The following is a 24980-nucleotide window of genomic DNA, read 5'->3' as shown; positions in this document are numbered from 1 at the left end:
AATAATAAAAGTTTGATTGAAGTGCCTGTTGTGGGAAAATGTACAAGGTTTAATTTTGAAATGTGGTTGAAATGTGGTTGTGCTCGAGCAGTTTTTCCCTCTTGTTATTGTCATTCAGACAGATCTTATGGAGCTGTTAATAACCTGTCTGAAATGTCCAGTTGATCAACTACTTGTCATGTTAGCTAGATAGGCAAACCAGCTAACTTAACCATCTGAAATCTAGTCATCATCCAGATCACATGACCAGAGGCCTCAACCCCAGTGCACCCCCCCCCCCATTCAATTTGTTGAGTCAGGTATCATATGAACACAAGGCATGTCACAATGTGTAGAATGGCAGGAAATGAGCTTTTAAAACAGAACAAAAGTCTCTCCACTAACAAGAGGGGTGTGACCAGTATGGGGGTCAAATGGGGTCGCTCGGTGAGGGTTTTGTTACTACGCTGATAAATTACAATATCTATCCTGACCTTTGACATTAGTGTGAGCTGATCTTCTGAAACAGGAGTAGAGTACCACTACTCTACAGCATCTATTAGAAGGGGGACTGACAGTGACAGTGTGAGCTGATCTTCTGAAACAGGAGTAGAGTACCACTACTCTACAGCATCTATTAGAAGGGGGACTGACAGTGACAGTGTGAGCTGATCTTCTGAAACAGGAGTAGAGTACCACTACTCTACAGCATCTATTAGAAGGGGGACTGACAGTGACAGTGTGAGCTGATCTTCTGAAACAGGAGTAGAGTACCACTACTCTACAGCATCTATTAGAAGGGGGACTGACAGTGACAGTGTGAGCTGATCTTCTGAAACAGGAGTAGAGTACCACTACTCTACAGCATCTATTAGAAGGGGAGATGACAGTTACATTAGTGTGAGCTGATCTTCTGAAACAGGAGCAGAGTACCACTACTCTACAGCATCTATTAGAAGGGGAGATGACAGTGACATTGGGTGGTCCTTCTGTAGCTCAGTTGGTAGAGCATGGCGCTTGTAACGCCAGGGTAGTGGGTTCAATCCCCGGGACCACCCATACGTAGAATGTATGCACACATGACTGTAAGTCGCTTTGGATAAAAGCGTCTGCTAAATGATATATATATATACACACACACACACACATTAGTGTGAGCTGATCTTCTGAAACAGGAGTAGAGTACCACTACTCTACAGCATCTATTAGAAGGGGGACTGACAGTGATATTAGTGTGAGCCGATCTTCTGAAACAGGACTAGAGGACCCCTACTCTACAGCATCTATTAGAAGGGGGACTGATAGTTACATTAGTGTGAGCTGATCTTCTGAAACAGGAGTAGAGTACCACTACTCTACAGCATCTATTAGAAGGGGGACTGACAGTGATATTAGTGTGAGCCGATCTTCTGAAACAGGAGTAGAGGACCCCTACTCTACAGCATCTATTAGAAGGGGGACTGACAGTGATATTAGTGTGAGCCGATCTTCTGAAACAGGAGTAGAGGACCCCTACTCTACAGCATCTATTAGAAGGGGGACTGACAGTGATATTAGTGTGAGCTGATCTTCTGAAACAGGAGTAGAGTACCACTACTCTACAGCATCTATTAGAAGGGGGACTGACAGTTACATTAGTGTGAGCTGATCTTCTGAAAGAGGACTAGAGGACCCCTACTCTACAGCATCTATTAGAAGGGGAGATGACAGTTACATTAGTGTGAGCTGATCTTCTGAAACAGGACTAGAGGACCCCTACTCTACAGCATCTATTAGAAGGGGGACTGACAGTGATATTAGTGTGAGCTGATCTTCTGAAACAGGACTGGAGTACCACTACTCTACAGCATCTATTAGAAGGGGGACTGACAGTGATATTAGTGTGAGCTGATCTTCTGAAACAGGACTGGAGTACCACTACTCTACAGCATCTATTAGAAGGGGAGATGACAGTTACATTAGTGTGAGCTGATCTTCTGAAACAGGACTAGAGGACCCCTACTCTACAGCATCTATTAGAAGGGGGACTGACAGTGATATTAGTGTGAGCTGATCTTCTGAAACAGGACTGGAGTACCACTACTCTACAGCATCTATTAGAAGGGGAGATGACAGTGATATTAGTGTGAGCTGATCTTCTGAAACAGGAGTAGAGTACCACTACTCTACAGCATCTATTAGAAGGGGGACTGATAGTGATATTAGTGTGAGCTGATCTTCTGAAACAGGACTAGAGTACCACTACTCTACAGCATCTATTAGAAGGGGAGATGACAGTGATATTAGTGTGAGCTGATCTTCTGAAACAGGAGTAGAGTACCACTACTCTACAGCATCTATTAGAAGGGGAGATGACAGTGATATTAGTGTGAGCTGATCTTCTGAAACAGGACTGGAGTACCACTACTCTACAGCATCTATTAGAAGGGGAGATGACAGTGATATTAGTGTGAGCTGATCTTCTGAAACAGGAGTAGAGTACCACTACTCTACAGCATCTATTAGAAGGGGGACTGATAGTGATATTAGTGTGAGCTGATCTTCTGAAACAGGACTAGAGTACCACTACTCTACAGCATCTATTAGAAGGGGAGATGACAGTGATATTAGTGTGAGCTGATCTTCTGAAACAGGAGTAGAGTACCACTACTCTACAGCATCTATTAGAAGGGGAGATGACAGTGATATTAGTGTGAGCTGATCTTCTGAAACAGGACTGGAGTACCACTACTCTACAGCATCTATTAGAAGGGGAGATGACAGTGATATTAGTGTGAGCTGATCTTCTGAAACAGGAGTAGAGTACCACTACTCTACAGCATCTATTAGAAGGGGGACTGACAGTGATATTAGTGTGAGCTGATCTTCTGAAACAGGACTAGAGTACCACTACTCTACAGCATCTATTAGAAGGGGGACTGATAGTGACAGTGTGAGCTGATCTTCTGAAACAGGAGTAGAGGACCCCTACTCTACAGCATCTATTAGAAGGGGGACTGACAGTGACAGTGTGAGCTGATCTTCTGAAACAGGACTAGAGGACCCCTACTCTACAGCATCTATTAGAAGGGGGACTGATAGTGACATTAGTGTGAGCCGATCTTCTGAAACAGGACTAGAGGACCCCTACTCTACAGCATCTATTAGAAGGGGGACTGACAGTGATATTAGTGTGAGCTGATCTTCTGAAACAGGAGTAGAGTACCCCTACTCTACAGCATCTATTAGAAGGGGGACTGACAGTGATATTAGTGTGAGCTGATCTTCTGAAACAGGAGTAGAGTACCACTACTCTACAGCATCTATTAGAAGGGGGACTGACAGTGACAGTGTGAGCTGATCTTCTGAAACAGGACTAGAGGACCCCTACTCTACAGCATCTATTAGAAGGGGGACTGACAGTGATATTAGTGTGAGCTGATCTTCTGAAACAGGACTAGAGGACCCCTACTCTACAGCATCTATTAGAAGGGGGACTGACAGTGATATTAGTGTGAGCTGATCTTCTGAAACAGGACTAGAGGACCCCTACTCTACAGCATCTATTAGAAGGGGGACTGACAGTGATATTAGTGTGAGCTGATCTTCTGAAACAGGACTAGAGGACCCCTACTCTACAGCATCTATTAGAAGGGGGACTGATAGTGATATTAGTGTGAGCTGATCTTCTGAAACAGGACTGGAGTACCACTACTCTACAGCATCTATTAGAAGGGGAGATGACAGTGATATTAGTGTGAGCTGATCTTCTGAAACAGGACTGGAGTACCACTACTCTACAGCATCTATTAGAAGGGGAGATGACAGTGATATTAGTGTGAGCTGATCTTCTGAAACAGGAGTAGAGTACCACTACTCTACAGCATCTATTAGAAGGGGGACTGACAGTGATATTAGTGTGAGCTGATCTTCTGAAACAGGACTAGAGTACCACTACTCTACAGCATCTATTAGAAGGGGGACTGATAGTGACAGTGTGAGCTGATCTTCTGAAACAGGAGTAGAGGACCCCTACTCTACAGCATCTATTAGAAGGGGGACTGACAGTGACAGTGTGAGCTGATCTTCTGAAACAGGACTAGAGGACCCCTACTCTACAGCATCTATTAGAAGGGGGACTGATAGTGACATTAGTGTGAGCCGATCTTCTGAAACAGGACTAGAGGACCCCTACTCTACAGCATCTATTAGAAGGGGACTGACAGTGATATTAGTGTGAGCTGATCTTCTGAAACAGGAGTAGAGTACCCCTACTCTACAGCATCTATTAGAAGGGGGACTGACAGTGATATTAGTGTGAGCTGATCTTCTGAAACAGGAGTAGAGTACCACTACTCTACAGCATCTATTAGAAGGGGGACTGACAGTGACAGTGTGAGCTGATCTTCTGAAACAGGACTAGAGGACCCCTACTCTACAGCATCTATTAGAAGGGGACTGACAGTGATATTAGTGTGAGCTGATCTTCTGAAACAGGACTAGAGGACCCCTACTCTACAGCATCTATTAGAAGGGGGACTGACAGTGATATTAGTGTGAGCTGATCTTCTGAAACAGGACTAGAGGACCCCTACTCTACAGCATCTATTAGAAGGGGGACTGACAGTGATATTAGTGTGAGCTGATCTTCTGAAACAGGACTAGAGGACCCCTACTCTACAGCATCTATTAGAAGGGGACTGATAGTGATATTAGTGTGAGCTGATCTTCTGAAACAGGACTAGAGGACCCCTACTCTACAGCATCTATTAGAAGGGGACTGACAGTGACAGTGTGAGCTGATCTTCTGAAACAGGACTAGAGGACCCCTACTCTACAGCATCTATTAGAAGGGGGACTGACAGTGATATTAGTGTGAGCTGATCTTCTGAAACAGGACTAGAGGACCCCTACTCTACAGCATCTATTAGAAGGGGGACTGACAGTGATATTAGTGTGAGCTGATCTTCTGAAACAGGACTAGAGGACCCCTACTCTACAGCATCTATTAGAAGGGGGACTGACAGTGATATTAGTGTGAGCTGATCTTCTGAAACAGGACTAGAGGACCCCTACTCTACAGCATCTATTAGAAGGGGGACTGATAGTGATATTAGTGTGAGCTGATCTTCTGAAACAGGACTAGAGGACCCCTACTCTACAGCATCTATTAGAAGGGGGACTGACAGTGACAGTGTGAGCTGATCTTCTGAAACAGGACTAGAGGACCCCTACTCTACAGCATCTATTAGAAGGGGGACTGACAGTGATATTAGTGTGAGCTGATCTTCTGAAACAGGACTAGAGGACCCCTACTCTACAGCATCTATTAGAAGGGGGACTGACAGTGATATTAGTGTGAGCTGATCTTCTGAAACAGGACTAGAGGACCCCTACTCTACAGCATCTATTAGAAGGGGGACTGACAGTGATATTAGTGTGAGCTGATCTTCTGAAACAGGACTAGAGGACCCCTACTCTACAGCATCTATTAGAAGGGGGACTGATAGTGATATTAGTGTGAGCTGATCTTCTGAAACAGGACTGGAGTACCACTACTCTACAGCATCTATTAGAAGGGGAGATGACAGTGATATTAGTGTGAGCTGATCTTCTGAAACAGGACTGGAGTACCACTACTCTACAGCATCTATTAGAAGGGGAGATGACAGTGATATTAGTGTGAGCTGATCTTCTGAAACAGGAGTAGAGTACCACTACTCTACAGCATCTATTAGAAGGGGGACTGACAGTGATATTAGTGTGAGCTGATCTTCTGAAACAGGACTAGAGTACCACTACTCTACAGCATCTATTAGAAGGGGGACTGATAGTGACAGTGTGAGCTGATCTTCTGAAACAGGAGTAGAGGACCCCTACTCTACAGCATCTATTAGAAGGGGGACTGACAGTGACAGTGTGAGCCGATCTTCTGAAACAGGACTAGAGGACCCCTACTCTACAGCATCTATTAGAAGGGGGACTGACAGTGATATTAGTGTGAGCTGATCTTCTGAAACAGGAGTAGAGTACCCCTACTCTACAGCATCTATTAGAAGGGGGACTGACAGTGATATTAGTGTGAGCTGATCTTCTGAAACAGGAGTAGAGTACCACTACTCTACAGCATCTATTAGAAGGGGGACTGACAGTGACAGTGTGAGCTGATCTTCTGAAACAGGACTAGAGGACCCCTACTCTACAGCATCTATTAGAAGGGGGACTGACAGTGATATTAGTGTGAGCTGATCTTCTGAAACAGGACTAGAGGACCCCTACTCTACAGCATCTATTAGAAGGGGGACTGACAGTGATATTAGTGTGAGCTGATCTTCTGAAACAGGACTAGAGGACCCCTACTCTACAGCATCTATTAGAAGGGGGACTGACAGTGATATTAGTGTGAGCTGATCTTCTGAAACAGGACTAGAGGACCCCTACTCTACAGCATCTATTAGAAGGGGGACTGATAGTGATATTAGTGTGAGCTGATCTTCTGAAACAGGACTAGAGGACCCCTACTCTACAGCATCTATTAGAAGGGGGACTGACAGTGATATTAGTGTGAGCTGATCTTCTGAAACAGGAGTAGAGTACCACTACTCTACAGCATCTATTAGAAGGGGAGATGACAGTGATATTAGTGTGAGCTGATCTTCTGAAACAGGAGTAGAGGACCCCTACTCTACAGCATCTATTAGAAGGGGGACTGATAGTGACATTTAAAGAAATGGGGCACTTCACTTTTTATAATTATTTTATTGAATCCAATCATTTGAAGATGCATCTTAAGTCACTGACAAGAGGTCCATTGCATCAAAACGAAAATTAAAAATGTTATATTGTTCGGTTGCTTTAAAAAACAAACAAGTCCCTGATTTAACACGTACAGCAGATCACTCAGATGGTAAAAGTCAAAAGGTCCGTTCTGATCGTCATCTTTGACTCCCGATCCTGTTCCTCCAACACCACGTTTTCTGTTTCACTTCCACAGCAAATAACTCAAGACATTAAATGCTTGTTTAGATCAGTGCATTTGAACTCTACACAAATCTACATTTCTAGTTTAAAAGATGTCAGAAAAGCAAATGGAAACTTGTGCAACTTTTACAAGTAGTGGCTTTCCCCACACGTGGATTTAGCCTGTCTAAAATCATAACATCTCGATCCACTTTTAAAATGTACCGCAAAACACCCTAAAACATTGACTGCTTCCCAATTCTCCAAATCCATGACAAGTAGTGTGCAGAACAAGTGTACACTTCAGGAAAAGGGTAGATGATGGATAGTGGAGAATGAGGACGTAGCCAATGGTTGTAGTTCTACTTGGACTTAGCGAAGCCCACCCTGTTGTTGTCACGGTCGAACACAGTGTAGTATTGGCCAATGAATACATCTCCCAGGATCCACAGCGGCCCGGCGGGGGCGGGGATGTCCAGGCCCATGAAGCCACTCAGGCAGATGGTCTTACCAGCCTGGCTCTCCTGGAGTGGGGGAAGGAATAGACGCAGTCAGACGCAGAGCAGAAGGGGGAAGGAATACAGAGACGCACACAGTCAGACGCAGAGAAGAAGGGGGAAGGAATACAGAGACGCACGCAGTCAGACGAAGAGCAGAAGGGGGAAGGAATACAGAGACGCACGCAGTCAGACCCAGAGCAGAAGGGGGAAGGAATACAGAGACGCACGCAGTCAGACGCAGAGCAGAAGGGGGAAGGAATACAGAGACGCAGAGCAGAAGGGGGAAGGAATACAGAGACGCACGCAGTCAGACGCAGAGCAGAAGGGGGAAGGAATAGACGCAGTCAGACGCAGAGCAGAAGGGGGAAGGAATACAGAGACGCACGCAGTCAGACGCAGAGCAGAAGGGGGAAGGAATACAGAGACGCACAGAGTCAGACGCAGAGCAGAAGGGGGAAGGAATACAGAGACGCACAGTCAGACGCAGAGCAGAAGGGGGAAGGAATACAGAGACGCACGCAGTCAGACGCAGAGCAGAAGGGGGAAGGAATACAGAGACGCACACAGTCAGACGCAGAGCAGAAGGGGGAAGGAATACAGAGACGCACAGAGTCCCAGATCGTGTCCAGTAAGCACCAAACAGTTTGAAACAGAGAGGTACTAACTTGTTCATTGCTGAAATGCTCATTTTTATTTTCTGTTGCATAATGTTTTGCTACGGTGTGCACGAATGAACAAGAGCCCGATATGTAAATTACCAAACGACAGAAATACTAACATCGTAGCCAACAGAGGGACGGTTTGTAAGGAAAGTTCAATGGGCCATTATTACGCAGTAATAATTGTTGAAATAACAATTACATTCTGAGACAAGCATTCAAATCAATGTACGTGGTCTCCCATGGTTCTGAGAATGGCTTAGTGAACTAAACAATGGCCTGTTCGTGTGGTATAATGACTGACTGAGCGAACACTGTTGCTATGATTGTTGAATTAGACTCTACCGCCCTCTGCTGGATATCTGGATATCTGCACCCCCCTGCTGCTGGATATCTGCACCCCCCTCCCCCTGCTGCTGGATATCTGCATCCCCCCGCTGCTGGATATCTGCACCCCCGCTGCTGGATATCTGCACCCCCTGCTGCTGGATATCTGCACCCCCTGCTGCTGGATATCTGCACCCCCTGCTGCTGGATATCTGCACCCCCTGCTGCTGGATATCTGCACCCCCGCTGGATATCTGCACCCCCTGCTGCTGGATATCTGCACCCCCTGCTGGATATCTGCACCCCCTGCTGGATATCTGCACCCCCCCTCCCGGATATCTGCACCCCCCTCCCCGGATATCTGCACCCCCCCTCCCGGATATCTGCACCCCCCCCCCGGATATCTGCACCCCCCCCCTCCCGGATATCTGCACCCCCCCTCCCGGATATCTGCACCCCCCCCCTGCTGGTCTGCACCCCACCTCCCCCTGCTGGATATGTGCACCACCCCCTCCCCCTGCTGGATATGTGCACCCCCTGCTGGATATCTGCCTCAACATTGTTTTTCTCAAAGTAAGATGTCCAGTAGATTCTCCAGATAGAGACAGAGAGGAGAGAAAAAAAATAAAGCCAAAGACTAACCTTGAGGACGTACTGCTCTGCAGTCAGACTGTAGGACTGTCCTCCCAGGTTGAATGTGATGACAGGCATGGTGGGAATCTTATCACAGTTCACCATGTACTGAAACAAGCGGAAACAGTCAGTGAAGGCGCTACTGTATTCAGGAAACAAGTAGAGTAGAGTTCTAAGTAATAGGAGACTGGCCAGGGCAAGAGGGACTTCATTTAGCTGTAGTCGGGGACCACAGTGTGGAACTAGAGGAGGGGGAACGTAGCTGTAGTCGGGGACCACAGTGTTGAACTAGACTAGGAGGAACGTAGCTGTAGTCGGGGACCACAGTGCTGAACTAGAGGAGGAGGAGGAACGTAGCTGTAGTCGGGGACCACAGTGTTGAACTAGAGGAGGAGGGGGAACGTAGCTGTAGTCGGGGACCACAGTGCTGAACTAGAGGAGGGGGAACGTAGCTGTAGTCGGGGACCACAGTGCTGAACTAGAGGAGGAGGAACGTAGCTGTAGTCGGGGACCACAGTGCTGAACTAGAGGAGGAGGAACGTAGCTGTAGTCGGGGACCACAGTGTTGAACTAGAGGAGGAACGTAGCTGTAGTCGGGGACCACAGTGTTGAACTAGAGGAGGAACGTAGCTGTAGTCGGGGACCACAGTGTTGAACTAGAGGAGGAACGTAGCTGTAGTCGGGGACCACAGTGTTGAACTAGAGGAGTAGGGTTGATCCTGTGTCTTACCTCTCCCTGGATGAGTGGTGTTGCTCCGATGGCCTTCTGCAGGGCCTTGACCTCGGCCGCGGGGCCGGTGATGAGGGACGTGCCGGTGTCCACGATGGCCTCACAGCCTCCCTTACACAGACTCAGCTGGCTCCCCACACCCATCCTGTACAAACACACAGGTTTGAATCCAGCTCTCTTGGTGGGAGGGCTGCATAGTTACACAAGGTAACAATAGATCTGTCCTCGGAGCAGTAAATGCCTTTTCACAAGCCCTATTTAAAACACGAAACCAATAACTCATTTAGGTTTACAGTTCCCTCCCGACACAGTGAAAACAGCGTTGATTTCATTCATGCTCGCAGTCCACAAAACTGAATTTTGCAGAATGCAGTTACATCTAGACAATACTTTAAAACAAGACAAAACAATATAAAACATTCAATTCAATTAAAAAAGCCTCCAGGTGATTTTACTCGACCAGCTCTGTGTTGGTGATGACGTCCCACGACCCTTCTGGATTCTTCTCAGAGCTTGAATTGACATTTTGTCGTCTAGTGGATTCTTCTCGGTGCTTGAATTGACATTTTGTCGTCTAGTGGATTCTTCTCTGAGAGCTTGAACAGAGTTCTTTGCCTTTTTCAATTTGGTTTGTGATCATCAAGATTAAATCATGGAGTCTCCACAGGTCTCGTTTTTGTCAACCGGTTTTAAACCTGGGTGGGATTTGACGAGGGTCTTGGTAGGTAGATGATTGAAATCCCCACATAAGACAACACCTGCTTCAGGTGACTTCAACTTCAGAGTCGATGGTGTTGATGAGATCATCAACGGCTTCCTGTTGCAGTTCCTTCTCATTGGCCGCTCCGGGTGCAGCTGTATCCAGACACACACACTTCTCTTTAGGTCCGCCCGTCTCCTAACCTGGGGACTATAAACACATACGGCCACTCTTCCTTTCACATTAAGACAGATTTCTGTCCTTTCTGAACAGCCTCTGTTTAGAGACTCATCTGGAATGTTCTCCATGTGTCCATGTTTCTGTTAAACAACCAACTTCTGTCCTGGATAATGTGAGCAAAAGTTCAAACTCATCCACTTTGTTTTGCAGAGATTTAGAATTGCAGGTTAGCATATTTAGCAGACAGTGGGGAGGTTTAGCATCTTATGCTTTCTTAATTGCAGTTAAGACTCGGTCCCTTGGCACGTCTACATGAGACCGAAACCAAGAGTGCAAATCTTTGTTTACCTCGACCGGCCTTGGTTCCTCTAAGAAGGCTTCTAGCTCGCAGAATGTTGTTTTCCGGAAGCTTCGGTTTGACGTGTGGAGCGAAGGGTAAGGTCGAAGGGTAAGGACGAAGGGTAATCACAAAATGTTTGTGGTGTCCATTTCACCTGCTCAAAAAAGTCCTCAAAAAAAAGTTGAATAAACTGAATAATTCTGACACAGAACTGACCACAGACATACTAATATAGTGTCCACCAACAGATGGTTAATGTAGAAGGAGACTCCACCAGAACTACCACAGAGATACTAATATAGTGTCCACCAACAGATGGTTAATGTAGAAGGAGACTCCACCAGAACTACCACAGAGATACTAATATAGTGTCCACCAACAGATGGTTAATGTAGAAGGAGACTCCACCAGAACTACCACAGAGATACTAATATAGTGTCCACCAACAGATGGTTAATGTAGAAGGAGACTCCACCAGAACTACCACAGAGATACTAATATAGTGTCCACCAACAGATGGTTAATGTAGAAGGAGACTCCACCAGAACTACCACAGAGATACTAATATAGTGTCCACCAACAGATGGTTAATGTAGAAGGAGACTCCACCAGAACTACCACAGAGATACTAATATAGTGTCCACCAACAGATGGTTAATGTAGAAGGAGACTCCACCAGTACTACCACAGAGATACTAATATAGTGTCCACCAACAGATGGTTAATGTAGAAGGAGACTCCACCAGAACTACCACAGAGATACTAATATAGTGTCCACCAACAGATGGTTAATGTAGAAGGAGACTCCACCAGAACTACCACAAGCAGAAGTGGCAGCACAAACAGGAGAAGGAAGAGAACTCACCCGTCCATGTGGATCTGCCAGTAGGCCTGGCGGCTGACGTCGAGGTACTGGAAGTCTCCACTGTAGTACTTAGGGTCAGTTCCTCCCAGCAGGAGCTCCCCGCCGGGCTCAGAGTCTGGGTTCCTGACACACACAAACAAGACCAAACAGTCTTTTTACTATTTATATAATAATGTCTTTGCAGAGCAGAGACAAACTCAGACTTGTTGTGCTAGTTTCCTGGATACAGATTAAACCTGCTACTTTGAGGCGTTTTGGTAGGCCGTCATTGTAAATCAGATTTATTTCTTAACTAACTTGCCTAGTTAAATAAAAATAACCAACTATTTCAATAGACATGGGGCTGTTTAGTTACAGTATAGGCTCATCTTATCCATGTCCAGGAAACAAGGCCTAAATCTCCAACAAGGACTCCGGAGCCAAATAGGTGAGGCACTCCTCTACGTCTCACCTGTTGAGGTAGAAGGAGAACACGTTCTGCTCTACTTTCTTCTGGCTCATGATGTTGTCGAACGGCGGAGCGACCCCGTCCACAGAGATACGGGGGTAGGCCATGCCCAGGATGCCGTCAAACTTAGCAGCGATGAAGGCTACGCCAGGCTGCTTGATGGCCTCACCGAACCCCTGGTCCTCTATGGACAGTCCTCCAATCTACCAGAGAGATGAGCAGTACATCTATTATAAACACTATGGACAGGCCTCCAATCTACCAGAGAGATGAGCAGTACATCTATTATAAACAGTCCTCTATGGACAGGCCTCCAATCTACCAGAGAGATGAGCAGTACATCTATTATAAAGACTCCTCTATGGACAGTCCTCCAATCTACCAGAGAGATGAGCAGTACATCTATTATAAACACTCCTCTATGGACAGGCCTCCAATCTACCAGAGAGATGAGCAGTACATCTATTATAAACACTATGGACAGGCCTCCAATCTACCAGAGATGAGCAGTACATCTATTATAAACACTATGGAGAGGCCTCCAATCTACCAGAGAGATGAGCAGTACATCTATTATAAACACTATGGAGAGGCCTCCAATCTACCAGAGATGAGCAGTACATCTATTATAAACACTATGGAGAGGCCTCCAATCTACCAGAGAGATGAGCAGTACATCTAATATAAACACTATGGAGAGGCCTCCAATCTACCAGAGATATGAGCAGTACATCTATTATAAACACTATGGAGAGGCCTCCAATCTACCAGAGATGAGCAGTACATCTATTATAAACACTATGGACAGGCCTCCAATCTACCAGAGAGATGAGCAGTACATCTATTATAAACACTATGGACAGGCCTCCAATCTACCAGAGAGATGAGCAGTACATCTATTATAAACACTCCTCTATGGACAGGCCTCCAATCTACCAGAGAGATGAGCAGTACATCTATTATAAACACTATGGACAGGCCTCCAATCTACCAGAGAGATGAACAGTACATCTATTATAAACACTCCTCTATGGACAGGCCTCCAATCTACCAGAGAGATGAGCAGTACAGCCATTATAAACACATCTATAGACCGTCAGGTCTCCAAACTGACACCTAACAGAGAGATTTATTTTTTATATTGTCAAATAAAATAACATTTCAGGCAGAAAATTGGAAACGGTGTTAAAAATCATTAAGAACAAAAAAACAGCCTTAAAAAAAGGGCATTGTTTTGGAGAATAGTGACAATGGATTTGATTTATACAGCAACGTTTCAGAGGTCTATTTAAACAAGAGTGTAACCTTGGAACCTATCGTGCACCTGTCTTGGCTGAGGTACCCAGACAGACTGCCAGACCCATACTGGAACCTACCGTGCACCTGTCTTGGCTGAGGTACCCAGACAGACTGCCAGACCCATACTGGAACCTACCGTGCACCTGTCTTGGCTGAGGTACCCAGACAGACTGCCAGACCCATACTGGAACCTACCATGCACCTGTCTTGGCTGAGGTACCCAGACAGACTGCCAGACCCATACTGGAACCTACCATGCACCTGTCTTGGCTGAGGTACCCAGACAGACTGCCAGACCCATACTGGAACCTACCATGCACCTGTCTTGGCTGAGGTACCCAGACAGACTGCCAGACCCATACTGGAACCTACCGTGCACCTGTCTTGGCTGAGGTACCCAGACAGACTGCCAGACCCATACTGGAACCTACCGTGCACCTGTCTTGGCTGAGGTACCCAGACAGACTGCCAGACCCATACTGGAACCTACCGTGCACGTGTCTTGGCTGAGATACCCAGACAGACTGCCAGACCCATACTGGAACCTACCGTGCACGTGTCTTGGCTGAGGTACCCAGACAGACTGCCAGACCCATACTGGAACCTACCATGCACCTGTCTTGGCTGAGGTACCCAGACAGACTGCCAGACCCATACTGGAACCTACCGTGCACCTGTCTTGGCTGAGGTACCCAGACAGACTGCCAGACCCATACTGGAACCTACCATGCACCTGTCTTGGCTGAGGTACCCAGACAGACTGCCAGACCCATACTGGAACCTACCGTGCACGTGTCTTGGCTGAGATACCCAGACAGACTGCCAGACCCATACTGGATGGCGAAGGCCGTTCCGTTCTTCACATACGTACTGGACTTGGCACCGTTATACTTGTGGTGAAGCACTGACAGACAGAGAGAAGAGAAGTGTCACTTTAAATCTGTCAAACATGGCCAATATCAATAGTTCTATAACCTAGAAGGAAGAACACGGTGAAGCATTTTGAGAGAGGACATTTTGCTCCTTTGCACCCCATTATTTCTATCTCTACTTTGCACATTCTTCCACTGCAAATCTACCATTCCAGTGGTTTACTTGCTATATTTTATTTACTTTGCCACCATGGCCTTTTTTGCCTTTACCTCCCTTATCTCACCTCATTTGCTCACATTGTATATAGACTTGTTTATACTGTATTATTGACTGTATGTTTGTTTTACTCCATGTGTAACTCTGTGTCGTTGTATCTGTCGAACTGCTTTGCTTTATCTTGGCCAGGTCGCAATTGTAAATGAGAACTTGTTCTCAACTTGCCTACCCGGTTAAATAAAGGTGACCTGGCCTACCCGGTTAAATAAAGGTGACCTGGCCTACCCGGTTAAATAAAGGTGACCTGGCCTACCCGGTTAAATAAAGGTGACCTGGCCTACCCGGTTAAATAAAGGTGACCTGGCCTACCCGGTTAAATAAAGGTGATCTGGCCTACCCGGTTAAATAAAGGTGATCTGGCCTACCCGGTTAAATAAAGGTGATCTGGCCTACCCGGTTAAATAAAGGTGATCTGGCCTACCCGGTTAAATAAAGGTGACCTGGCCTACCCGGTTAAATAAAGGTGATCTGGCCTACCCGGTTAAATAAAGGTGATCTGGCCTACCCGGTTAAATAAAGGTGATCTGGTCTACCCGGTTAAATAAACAAATAAAATAATTTAACTAAATGGAGGAAAGGCATTTGGCAGAAAGAACAGACAAAGAATAAAAACAGAGGATTCTTAGAAACAGATTAAGCATAGAATTGGACTAAGAGGCACATACAGCTCGTTAATATTCATGCCGCTTATAAAAACCAGTGTTCTGGAAGTGAGTAGGTCTTTCTAGCTCGTCACGTGTGTAGGAGTCAATGGCCCATTCCCCAAAATGCAACCCTAGACCCCTACGGACTTGTGTAGGATCTGCGAGGACGTGACAACTGTATCGATACATGTGGGATTGAGTCAGTGTAGTGTCGACTTACAGCAGGCGATGTCTGTGAAGGAGCAGTGGATGGAAGGGACCCACAAGTTAGAGGAGCCTGTATCAAACACTACAGTGAATGTCTGGACGGGAGTCCCCAGGCCGATCTCACCGTAGTACTGAGCCTGGAAAACACACACACACAAAAAACAACTGTGGTTTCTAGGAGCCAATCAAACGGGTCCCGGACTAGAAAGCAGGAAGTAGGATCTTTACATTAAAGTGGACTCCTAAACTGGTGGAGTACAGAAGCCCAGTTTCAGCTGGTTCTTCATATACCTATTCCCTCAGAAGAACAAGCTCCACTATGCTTTGGTCACGTTGTAGGGATACAGTGAAGGCAATCCCTGCCAACAGGTTGAGCTGAACACATCTGGCACCATCTACCTACACGTGTCTGTTCATGCACGTCATGCGAGTAGTTCAGTCCATTCTACATCCAAGACTGATAGAGAAGTTGGCTCTGCCAAGTGTCAAACGGTTTATCTGAAGTAAAACAGGTCAGAGTGATCTCTTCTCCTCGTCACGCTGTTGAACATACAAGTCAGCTAACCTTCTGTTCAAGAGCAAATAATAACTACACAGTTTAATAATTACACAGAGTCAACTTCCCTCTTTCTAGGACTCCAATCTACCATTTTATATCTTCGGTCAATCCAATAGGTCTCAGTGATTTATCTTCTCCTAGTCACGTTCTAACAGTCAGCGAACCTTCTGTTGTAAGCAGAGAATGAACGATTACTCAACACGATGACTCAACTTCCTTTTTTCTAGGACTCATAGGAAATGAAACTCTTCAGTCAATTCAATCCTCTTGAGAGACTGCTTGATCACTTCATTGTGATTATATTAGCAGTCTTAGTGTGTTCGTACCAAAAAGGCTCTACTCCCTACATAGTGCACCTCTTTTGACCAGAGACCTATGCACTCTATTCCCTATATAGTGCACTACTTTTGACCAGAGACCTAAATCAAATCAAATTTTATTTGTCACATACACATGGACCTATGCACTCTATTCCCTATATAGTGCACTACTTTTGAGCAGAGCCTTGTTGGGGAATAGGGGGCCATTTGTGGACACAAAGCTTTCTCCTATTAAAGAGCTGACTATTGAAAGGACAACAGGTTAATTCATTCACTGTGGTTGTATTGTGGTTGGTTGATATCGAAGTGGTTTGATGTGAAAGTTTCAATTACTCTGCAAGATGTTATGAAGAGTCTGAAACCATTCCATGTTGAAAACGGTATTCAGTCACAGTTCCAACTTTTCAAGCTTCATAGGAGGATTTACGTGACATTTTATATGGTAGATGTGTGTGTGTGTGTGTGTGTGTGTGGTGTGTGGTGTGTGGTGTGTGGTGTGTGGTGTGTGTGTGTGTAACCTTGTACCTACCGTTGGATTAATCTACATACCGCAACTCACTTTCTGTGAGAGTCTAGGAAACAGTGTAAACCACAACCTTTTCCTGTGTGTGTGAACATCCCTCAGCTCAGTGGAAGGAACTATCAGAGTCCCGGACAAAAACACTCAGAAACCAGAACGATTACTATACCGTGTAGGAATCTTTATCCAATGCTGATATCATGAACACTCATTGGCCAGTTTATTAGGTACACCCCTCCATTCACAAAAATGGTTCACTCCTACAGACAGTGAGTCAGGTGGCCATGGCTTGCTATATAAAGCAGGCAGACTGGCATTGAGCCATTCAGTTACTGTTCGATGGAACGTTAGAAATGGACCTAGACCTAAGCGACTGAGCGTGGTATGAGTCCGTGCCAGGCACGCCGATTCCAGTATCTCAGAAACATCCGGCCTCCTGGGCTTTTTACGCACGACGGTGTCTAGGGCAGGGCTAGCCAACCCTGTTCTTGCAGTGCCACAGGTACTGCAACAAGGCACCACACCTGGTCTGTTAAATCAAAAACAGGAAGTGCCCGCGGCATTCCAGGACCAGGGTTTGTCTAGCCTGGGTCTAAGGTTTCCCGAGAATGATGCGACAAACATCCAGACAGCAGCAGTCCTGTGGGTGAAATCAGCTCGTTGATGAGAGGTCAAAGGAGAACGACAAATCGTGCAAGTTAACAGGCGTGCCACTGTAACGGATGTGAAACGGCTAGCTAGTTAGCGGTGGTGGTGCGCTAATAGCATTTCAAATCGGTGACGTCACTCGCTCTGAGACCATGAAGTAGTAGTTCCCCTTGCTCTGCAAGGACCGTGGCTTTTGTGGAGCGATGGGTAACGATGCTTCGTGGGGTGTCAGTTGTTGATGTGTGCAGAGGGGGTCCTTGGTTCGAGTCCGGGTAGGGGCGAGGGGACGGTCTAAAGTTATACTGTTACACCACAAACAGACGAATAACGGCGCAGTACAACAGTGGTGTGCAGAACGGCATCTCGGAACGCAACACTCGTCAGCCTTCGTCACAAATGGGCCATTGCAGCAGACGACCGGATTCCACTCCCATCAGCTAACAACAACAAGAAGCAGCTCCAGAGGGGAACACATTAACCAACACTGGATTCCACTCCCATCAGCTAACAACAACAAGAAGCAGCTCCAGAGGGGAACACATTAACCAACACTGGATTCCACTCCCATCAGCTAACAACAACAAGAAGCAGCTCCAGAGGGGAACACATTAACCAACACTGGATTCCACTCCCATCAGCTAACAACAACAAGAAGCAGCTCCCGAGGGGAACACATTAACCAACACTGGACAGTTGAGGAGAGGAAAAGAGTCACTTGATGGCAGAGTCAGGATTTGGCGTCAGCAGCAGCAGTCCATGGCCCAGTCTCAACTGGAGTCAACAGTACAGGCTGGTGGCGTTGGTATAATGGCCCCGTCTGGCCTGGTGTCAACAGTACAGGCTGGTGGCGTTGGTATAATGGTCTGGCCCCGTCTCCTGGTGTCAACAGTACAGGCTGGTGGCGTAATGGGGTGGGGAATGTTTTCATGGCACACGTTAGGTCCCTTGATACCAATTGAGCTACATGCTATGCCCCAAGAATTCAAGTTGTTCTGGATGCAAGGTGGGGTGGTGGGGGGGGGGGGGGGGTCTGACCCAGTACTAGATGGTGGCCTAAAAAAAAAACTAGAGTGTACAAGGCCTTATTTTTTTTCTGGTGTTCAGATTAAACTACATAAACACAAAGCCTAGTCGATTTGCCGAGGATAAACCGTACATTAGGTCTACAAATTGACAACTGATCAGGCTCAGGGAGCTTAGAAGATCAGGCCTTCCTTGCTCTCAGTCACCAGTCATATGACCGACTATTCCTAGTTCCTGTTCGGTCACACAGAGAAAAGACCCAACACTGATGGGAAGCTGAGTTACTCGTCATATGACCAACTATTCCTAGTTCCTGTTCGGTCACACAGAGAGAAGACCCAACACTGATGGGAAGCTGAGTTACTCGTCATATGACAAACGTTCTTGTTCCGTCACACATAAACAAACAAATCTGATTACCCAACTTTAAAAAATAGGGAAATGTGAAATCAGAAGGGATCTTCAATCTTCCCTTCAGGACAGAGAGGGGGATTGGGCTTGGCCTTGAAACGCTACTAATTCAGCTAGCTAGGAGGACTAGAAGGAAAGGCCGGACTGGCGACAACAGATTCTTTGTTGGATTCTTTGCTGGCCTGCCTGCTTGGCTTTTAGCTTGTGCTACAGTGCATTAGGGAAGTCAAGGGTGACCACTCCATTGGCACAGGTCACCTACGTTCCAAATGGCACCCTACTTCCTATTAAAGTGCACTACTTTTGACCGGGGCCCATAGCACGGCTCTGATCAAATGTATAATATATAATATAATAATAATATATGCCATTTAGCAGACGCTTTTATCCAAAGCGACTTACAGTCATGTGTGCATACATTCTACGTATGGGTGGTCCCGGGAATCGAACCCACTACCCTGGCGTTACAAGCGCCATGCTCTACCAACTGCACTACGTAGGGAATAGGGTGCCATCTGGGACGCATCCCACGGGTAACTACTCCACTCCCAGGTCCCTGGTTAGTAGCGACTAGAGGATCTACTTACATCCATAAAGTTCTTCAGGGTTTCTGGAGTGGGTTCATTACTGGAGGAGGGGAAGCCCAGGTTGTTGTACTTGGTGTGTTCCTGCCCGGCCAACAGCTCTTCTGCTGCCTTGCCCGAGTCAGTCAGGGTACGCCTGATGGAACGGAACTTCCTCAACGGAATTCTGTGGGAGAGAGAAGAAGAAGGAGAGGACGGGGAAGAGAGAGATACAGGATGAGGGAAAGAGAGGGAGACATAGCGAGAGAGAATTTATTAGAGAACTCCTTTGAAATGGTTAGCCAGCCCTGAACAGTTGGTAGGTCAAGCAGAATCTCAGCAGGTCTACTGGTCAGCCCTTTCTAGGATCTACTCAACCAAGTTCCTGCTGGGAAAGAACTTCTGAATAGTTACAGGTCTCCTAATCTCAGACAGACACAGTGAAGAACACTGGTGCCAACATCCTTTGCAAGCTATAGAAGAAGTGCTGCATGTAGCAACCTAGCTATGTGTAATATCTGTTTTACAAGGACACTGCCAAATGGGAAACATGAACAATGTAACAATCAATGAGGCATACACTAATCATGACTATTGTTATCAGACAGGTTAAGGTCAGTTTATTATTACTTGGTCTAACGCCATGTCTGTAGACATTTATAATGGGACAAGTGTCACTGGTCTGCACGACACTTTAGAAAACAATTATCGGCAACTGTCGCAACGTCCGTTGTCGTGGTTACCGGGCAGCCACAGCAACCAGACCAAATCTTACTGTGACAAATTGATGCAGGAGTTATAAAATCCTCCGATTGAATGACATTTTTATTTCATCCCACCAATTCTCTGTAAGTTCACCACTACTTTGTAAATAATGTTGTGGGTTTAGTTTCCTGTAATAATGAATAATAAAAAAAATTAGCTAAAGTTAAGACGTAAGCTATACTATGGTCATTAACGTTATTTGAACTAGCTAGCTAACGGTAATTAACTAGCTAGCAACGAACCAAAACATTGTTTAGAAAATAGCTTTTAGTTGCCTGGCTTGCTAGGTTTCCATTAATTCACTTTTGAACGGATGGGTTTATTTTTGTTAACATAGAGAAAGTCCACAATTTGGAGCACCGGGCTGCTGTGCTGATTTAATGCTACAAGTTTGATATAATATAATGATCTCGCTACGACAGTTGTTACTACATGAAACACGGTCTGTAAACCAGCCTTTAATCTAATGTACTACTGCATGGACACAGGTCAGACGGTCTGTAAACCAGCCTTAATCTGTACTAACTGCATGGACACAGGTTCTGTAAACCAGCCTTAATCTAATGTACTACTGCATGGACACAGGTCAGACGGTCTGTAAACCAGCCTTTAAATCTGCTACTGGGATATTGACCAGCCTTTAATCTAATGTCTATTGGACACAGGTCAGACGGTGACATTAATCTAATGTCTACATGGACAATGTTTAAACCAGCCTTAATCTAATGTACTACTACTGCATGGACACAGGTCAGACGGTCTGTAAACTTAATCTAATGTACTACTGCATGGACACAGGTCAGGAAACCAGCCTTTAATCTAATGTACTACTGCATGGACACAGGTCAGACGGTCTGTAAACCAGCCTTTAATCTAATGTACTACTGCATGGACACAGGTCAGACGGTCTGTAAACCAGCCTTAATCTAATGTACTACTGCATGGACACAGGTCAGACGGTCTGTAAACCAGCCTTAAATCGCGTTTGGGATATTGACCTTAACTATTCTATTTTGACATTGTCACAAAATGTTTGCCTGGGCGAGAAACTTAACACTCGCTAATGGAAAACAACAAACACCTTGCGACTTGATCAAATGTAATTAACGTCACTTTCTAGCCCAAGGTCGTCTTCACTATTCATTCAGCAAAGTAAATATTCACAAACCTAGCTAAGCCTATCTATGTTGTAATACTAGCTAGCTATTTGACTGAGGACGTAACTGGTGGCTCAACTGTTTTCTAGCTGACAAGCTAGCTCGGCTAATATAACTTGACTTTACTTACCGGACGAGTGCATCAGATGCCAAAGCAAGTGCCGCGAAAAGACACAGGTATAAAACCTTCATTTTCCAGCTGCAGAATAACTTTAGCTACAACCTGATCCACCAGCACAATGACTGGACAATTTGACTTGAGATAACAACAACAGAATTTTATCACCTGACTGTGTCGACGTCGAGTCAAAATCATGTGATGATGGGTGCGTTCCAGGAGTTAAGGCAGCTGCGCATGCGCATTGCCAATTGGTGCGTTCCAGAAACACACATTTGGCGCAGACCTGCGCTGAATATAATAGATTTACAATGTCTGCAAAAGCGTTTACGGTCTTCAAATGTGTATTTCTTGAACACACCCAATCCGTGCTGGCATGCTGTCAGAGATGGGCGTGTCTATCAACTTGTGGGTCCAGGGACTACAGTTGAAAATTAGCCAGCTGGCTAAAACCAGCACTTTTACTGAAATGTTGATTAATGTGCACCAGTGGAGGCTGCTGAGGGGAGGATGACTCATAATAATGTCTGGAACTGAGCGAATGTAATTCTACTGATTCAGCTCCAGCCAATACCGCCAAACTCCTGTCATGTGGATAAGAGCGTCTGCTAAATGACTTAAATGTAAATGTAAAATGTAATGTGCTCTGTCCCTGCAAAGAATAAACTCAATAAAGTCAAGTGTAAAACCAAGACACAATGTATCGTTAATCCAGACCAGAATTTGACATATATATATTTGATATTTGACACTGTTTGCAGACAATAAAATGGTCTTGATGGCTTTGTACAGCATAGGCTACAAGTCATGTATATTGTGGGACTGGATAGGAAATATGAGGATAGGATATATCAGGATAGGAAAGGATAGGATATATCAGGATAGGATAGGATATATCAGGGTAGGAAAGGATGGGATATATCAGGATAGGATAGGATATATCAGGGTAGGAAAGATAGGATATATCAGGATAGGATAGAATAGATATATCAGGATAGGATGTGAAGGCACTGTTGTGCTGTAGGAAGTGATAGGACCTCAGCCCTGCCTATGTGAAGGCACTGTTGTGCTGTAGGAAGTGATAGGACCTCAGCCCTGCCTATGTGAAGACAAGACACTTGTGTTGTAGGAAGTGATAGGACCTCAGCCCTGCCTATGTGAAGACACTGTTGTGTTGTAGGAAGTGATAGGACCTCAGCCCTGCCTATGTGAAGACACTGTTGTGTTGTAGGAAGTGATAGGACCTCAGCCCTGCCTATGTGAAGACACTGTTGTGCTGTAGGAAGTGATAGGACCTCAGTCCTGCCTATGTGAAGGCACTGTTGTGCTGTAGGAAGTGATAGGACCTCAGCCCTGCCTATGTGAAGGCCCTGTTGTGCTGTAGGAAGTGATATAACCTCAGCCCTGCCTATGTGAAGACACTGTTGTGTTGTAGGAAGTGATATAACCTCAGCCCTGCCTATGTGAAGGCACTGTTGTGCTGTAGGAAGTGCTAGGACTTCAGCCCTGCCAATGTGAAGACACTGTTGTGCTGTAGGAAGTGATAGGACCTCAGCCCTGCCTATGTGAAGGCACTGTTGTGCTGTAGGAAGTGATAGGACCTCAGCCCTGCCTATGTGAAGACACTGTTGTGTTGCAGGAAGTGATAGGACCTCAGCCCTGCCTATGTGAAGACACTGTTGTGTTGCAGGAAGTGATATAACCTCGGTAAAAGTAGAACAAAGAACATGTTGTGTACAGTCCCCATTACAAACAATCCTAATCATTGAATAAATGCTGCTTTTAAAACATATATACAGTAAACAGTCTGCACGCTGACTGTTTCTCTATACATGAACCTAGAACCTGTGGTTTGAATAGATGTTACATAATCAATAGCTAAATCATGTGGGGACATTATGTCTTGTAACCTATTAGCCTTAATGCCTCAACAAACGTGACTCACTTCTCTAAAAAAAGCCTTTATTCCACTCTGACTTTGCAAATATTTAGAGAAGAAAGCAAGTATGCCTTTTGAGCAATGAAGTCTCTATACTGATGGTTACTCGTGACAGACAGCTGAGATTTGGTCATGGGTGACGAGATTATATGCTGACCAATGAAGTCCCTATATGCTGACTAATCAAGTCTATAGTGTGTTAGACCTGTGATACTGCTGATCATTGATGTGAATGTGTAACATGGGTTAACTGTTGCTGTACGTAGGTAGACATATTCCTGCTCTCCTATCTATTATAGGATGTTGTTTATTATTCAGAGAGAAAAGGAAAAGACCCTTGACAGTTGAATGGATGCTTGATTGAACTCCATTGCTCTTTCGCCTGGCCAAGACACTTCTAAAAATAATGGGTAGGTTTTTAAAGAAATATGTTTGACATGCCACCAAGCTGACCAGAGGACAATGTGGAGCCACCACCGTACTGAGTAGGCTAGTTTTAACAAATGATTTCACATTGCATGAAGTGCTGAGAGATTGTTACTGGACAAGAGGATCATACCATTGATCAAGGTGCTGTTCTCTCTTCTGCCAGCAGTCAGCACTATAGAGCACCTGTCTTCTACCAGCAGTCAGCACTATAGAGCACCTGTCTTCTGTCAGCAGTCAGCACTATAGAGCACCTGTCTTCTACCAGCAGTCAGCACTATAGAGCACCTGTCTTCTACCAGCAGTCAGCACTATAGAGCACCTGTCTTCTACCAGCAGTCAGCACTATAGAGCACCTGTCTTCTACCAGCAGTCAGCACTATAGAGCACCTGTCTTCTACCAGCAGTCAGCACTATAGAGCACCTGTCTTCTACCAGCAGTCAGCACTATAGAGCACCTGTCTTCTGTCAGCAGTCAGCACTATAGAGCACCTGTCTTCTACCAGCAGTCAGCACTATAGAGCACCTGTCTTCTGTCAGCAGTCAGCACTATAGAGCACCTGTCTTCTACCAGCAGTCAGCACTATAGAGCACCTGTCTTCTGTCAGCAGTCAGCACTATAGAGCACCTGTCTTCTACCAGCAGTCAGCACTATAGAGCACCTGTCAGCAGTCAGCACTATAGAGCACCTGTCTTCTACCAGCAGTCAGCACTATAGAGCACCTGTCTTCTACCAGCAGTCAGCACTATAGAGCACCTGTCTTCTACCAGCAGTCAGCACTATAGAGCACCTGTCTTCTGTCAGCAGTCAGCACTATAGAGCACCTGTCTTCTACCAGCAGTCAGCACTATAGAGCACCTGTCTTCTACCAGCAGTCAGCACTATAGAGCACCTGTCTTCTGTCAGCAGTCAGCACTATAGAGCACCTGTC

General features: G+C 45.7%; 1 protein-coding gene across 2 annotated transcripts; it reads right to left on the bottom strand.

Moving 5' to 3' along the window:
- Positions 1 to 6734: 6734 nt before the first annotated feature.
- LOC124019850 (cathepsin D-like) lies at positions 6735 to 21860 on the bottom strand. Of its 2 annotated transcripts, XM_046335285.1 has the most exons (9): positions 21696 to 21856; positions 19668 to 19830; positions 15613 to 15736; positions 14385 to 14503; positions 12304 to 12503; positions 11853 to 11975; positions 9768 to 9912; positions 9047 to 9145; positions 6735 to 7442 (listed from the first exon to the last, which is right to left on the bottom strand). In XM_046335285.1, exons 1-9 carry the CDS (start codon positions 21755 to 21757, stop codon positions 7281 to 7283), a joined length of 1197 nt encoding a protein of 398 aa, XP_046191241.1. In that variant the 5' UTR covers positions 21758 to 21856; the 3' UTR covers positions 6735 to 7280. The 2 variants fall into 2 exon arrangements, with proteins under 2 accessions (XP_046191241.1, XP_046191242.1); XM_046335286.1 differs by lacking the exons at positions 6735 to 7442; positions 9047 to 9145 and adding an exon at positions 9195 to 9681 and having other exon boundaries at positions 9725 to 9912; positions 21696 to 21860.
- Positions 21861 to 24980: the final 3120 nt, after the last annotated feature.

This window comes from Oncorhynchus gorbuscha, unplaced genomic scaffold, assembly GCF_021184085.1.
Source record: "Oncorhynchus gorbuscha isolate QuinsamMale2020 ecotype Even-year unplaced genomic scaffold, OgorEven_v1.0 Un_scaffold_697, whole genome shotgun sequence".
Lineage (NCBI taxonomy): Eukaryota > Metazoa > Chordata > Actinopteri > Salmoniformes > Salmonidae > Oncorhynchus > Oncorhynchus gorbuscha.
This window is presented reverse-complemented; position numbering and strand designations above follow the sequence as displayed.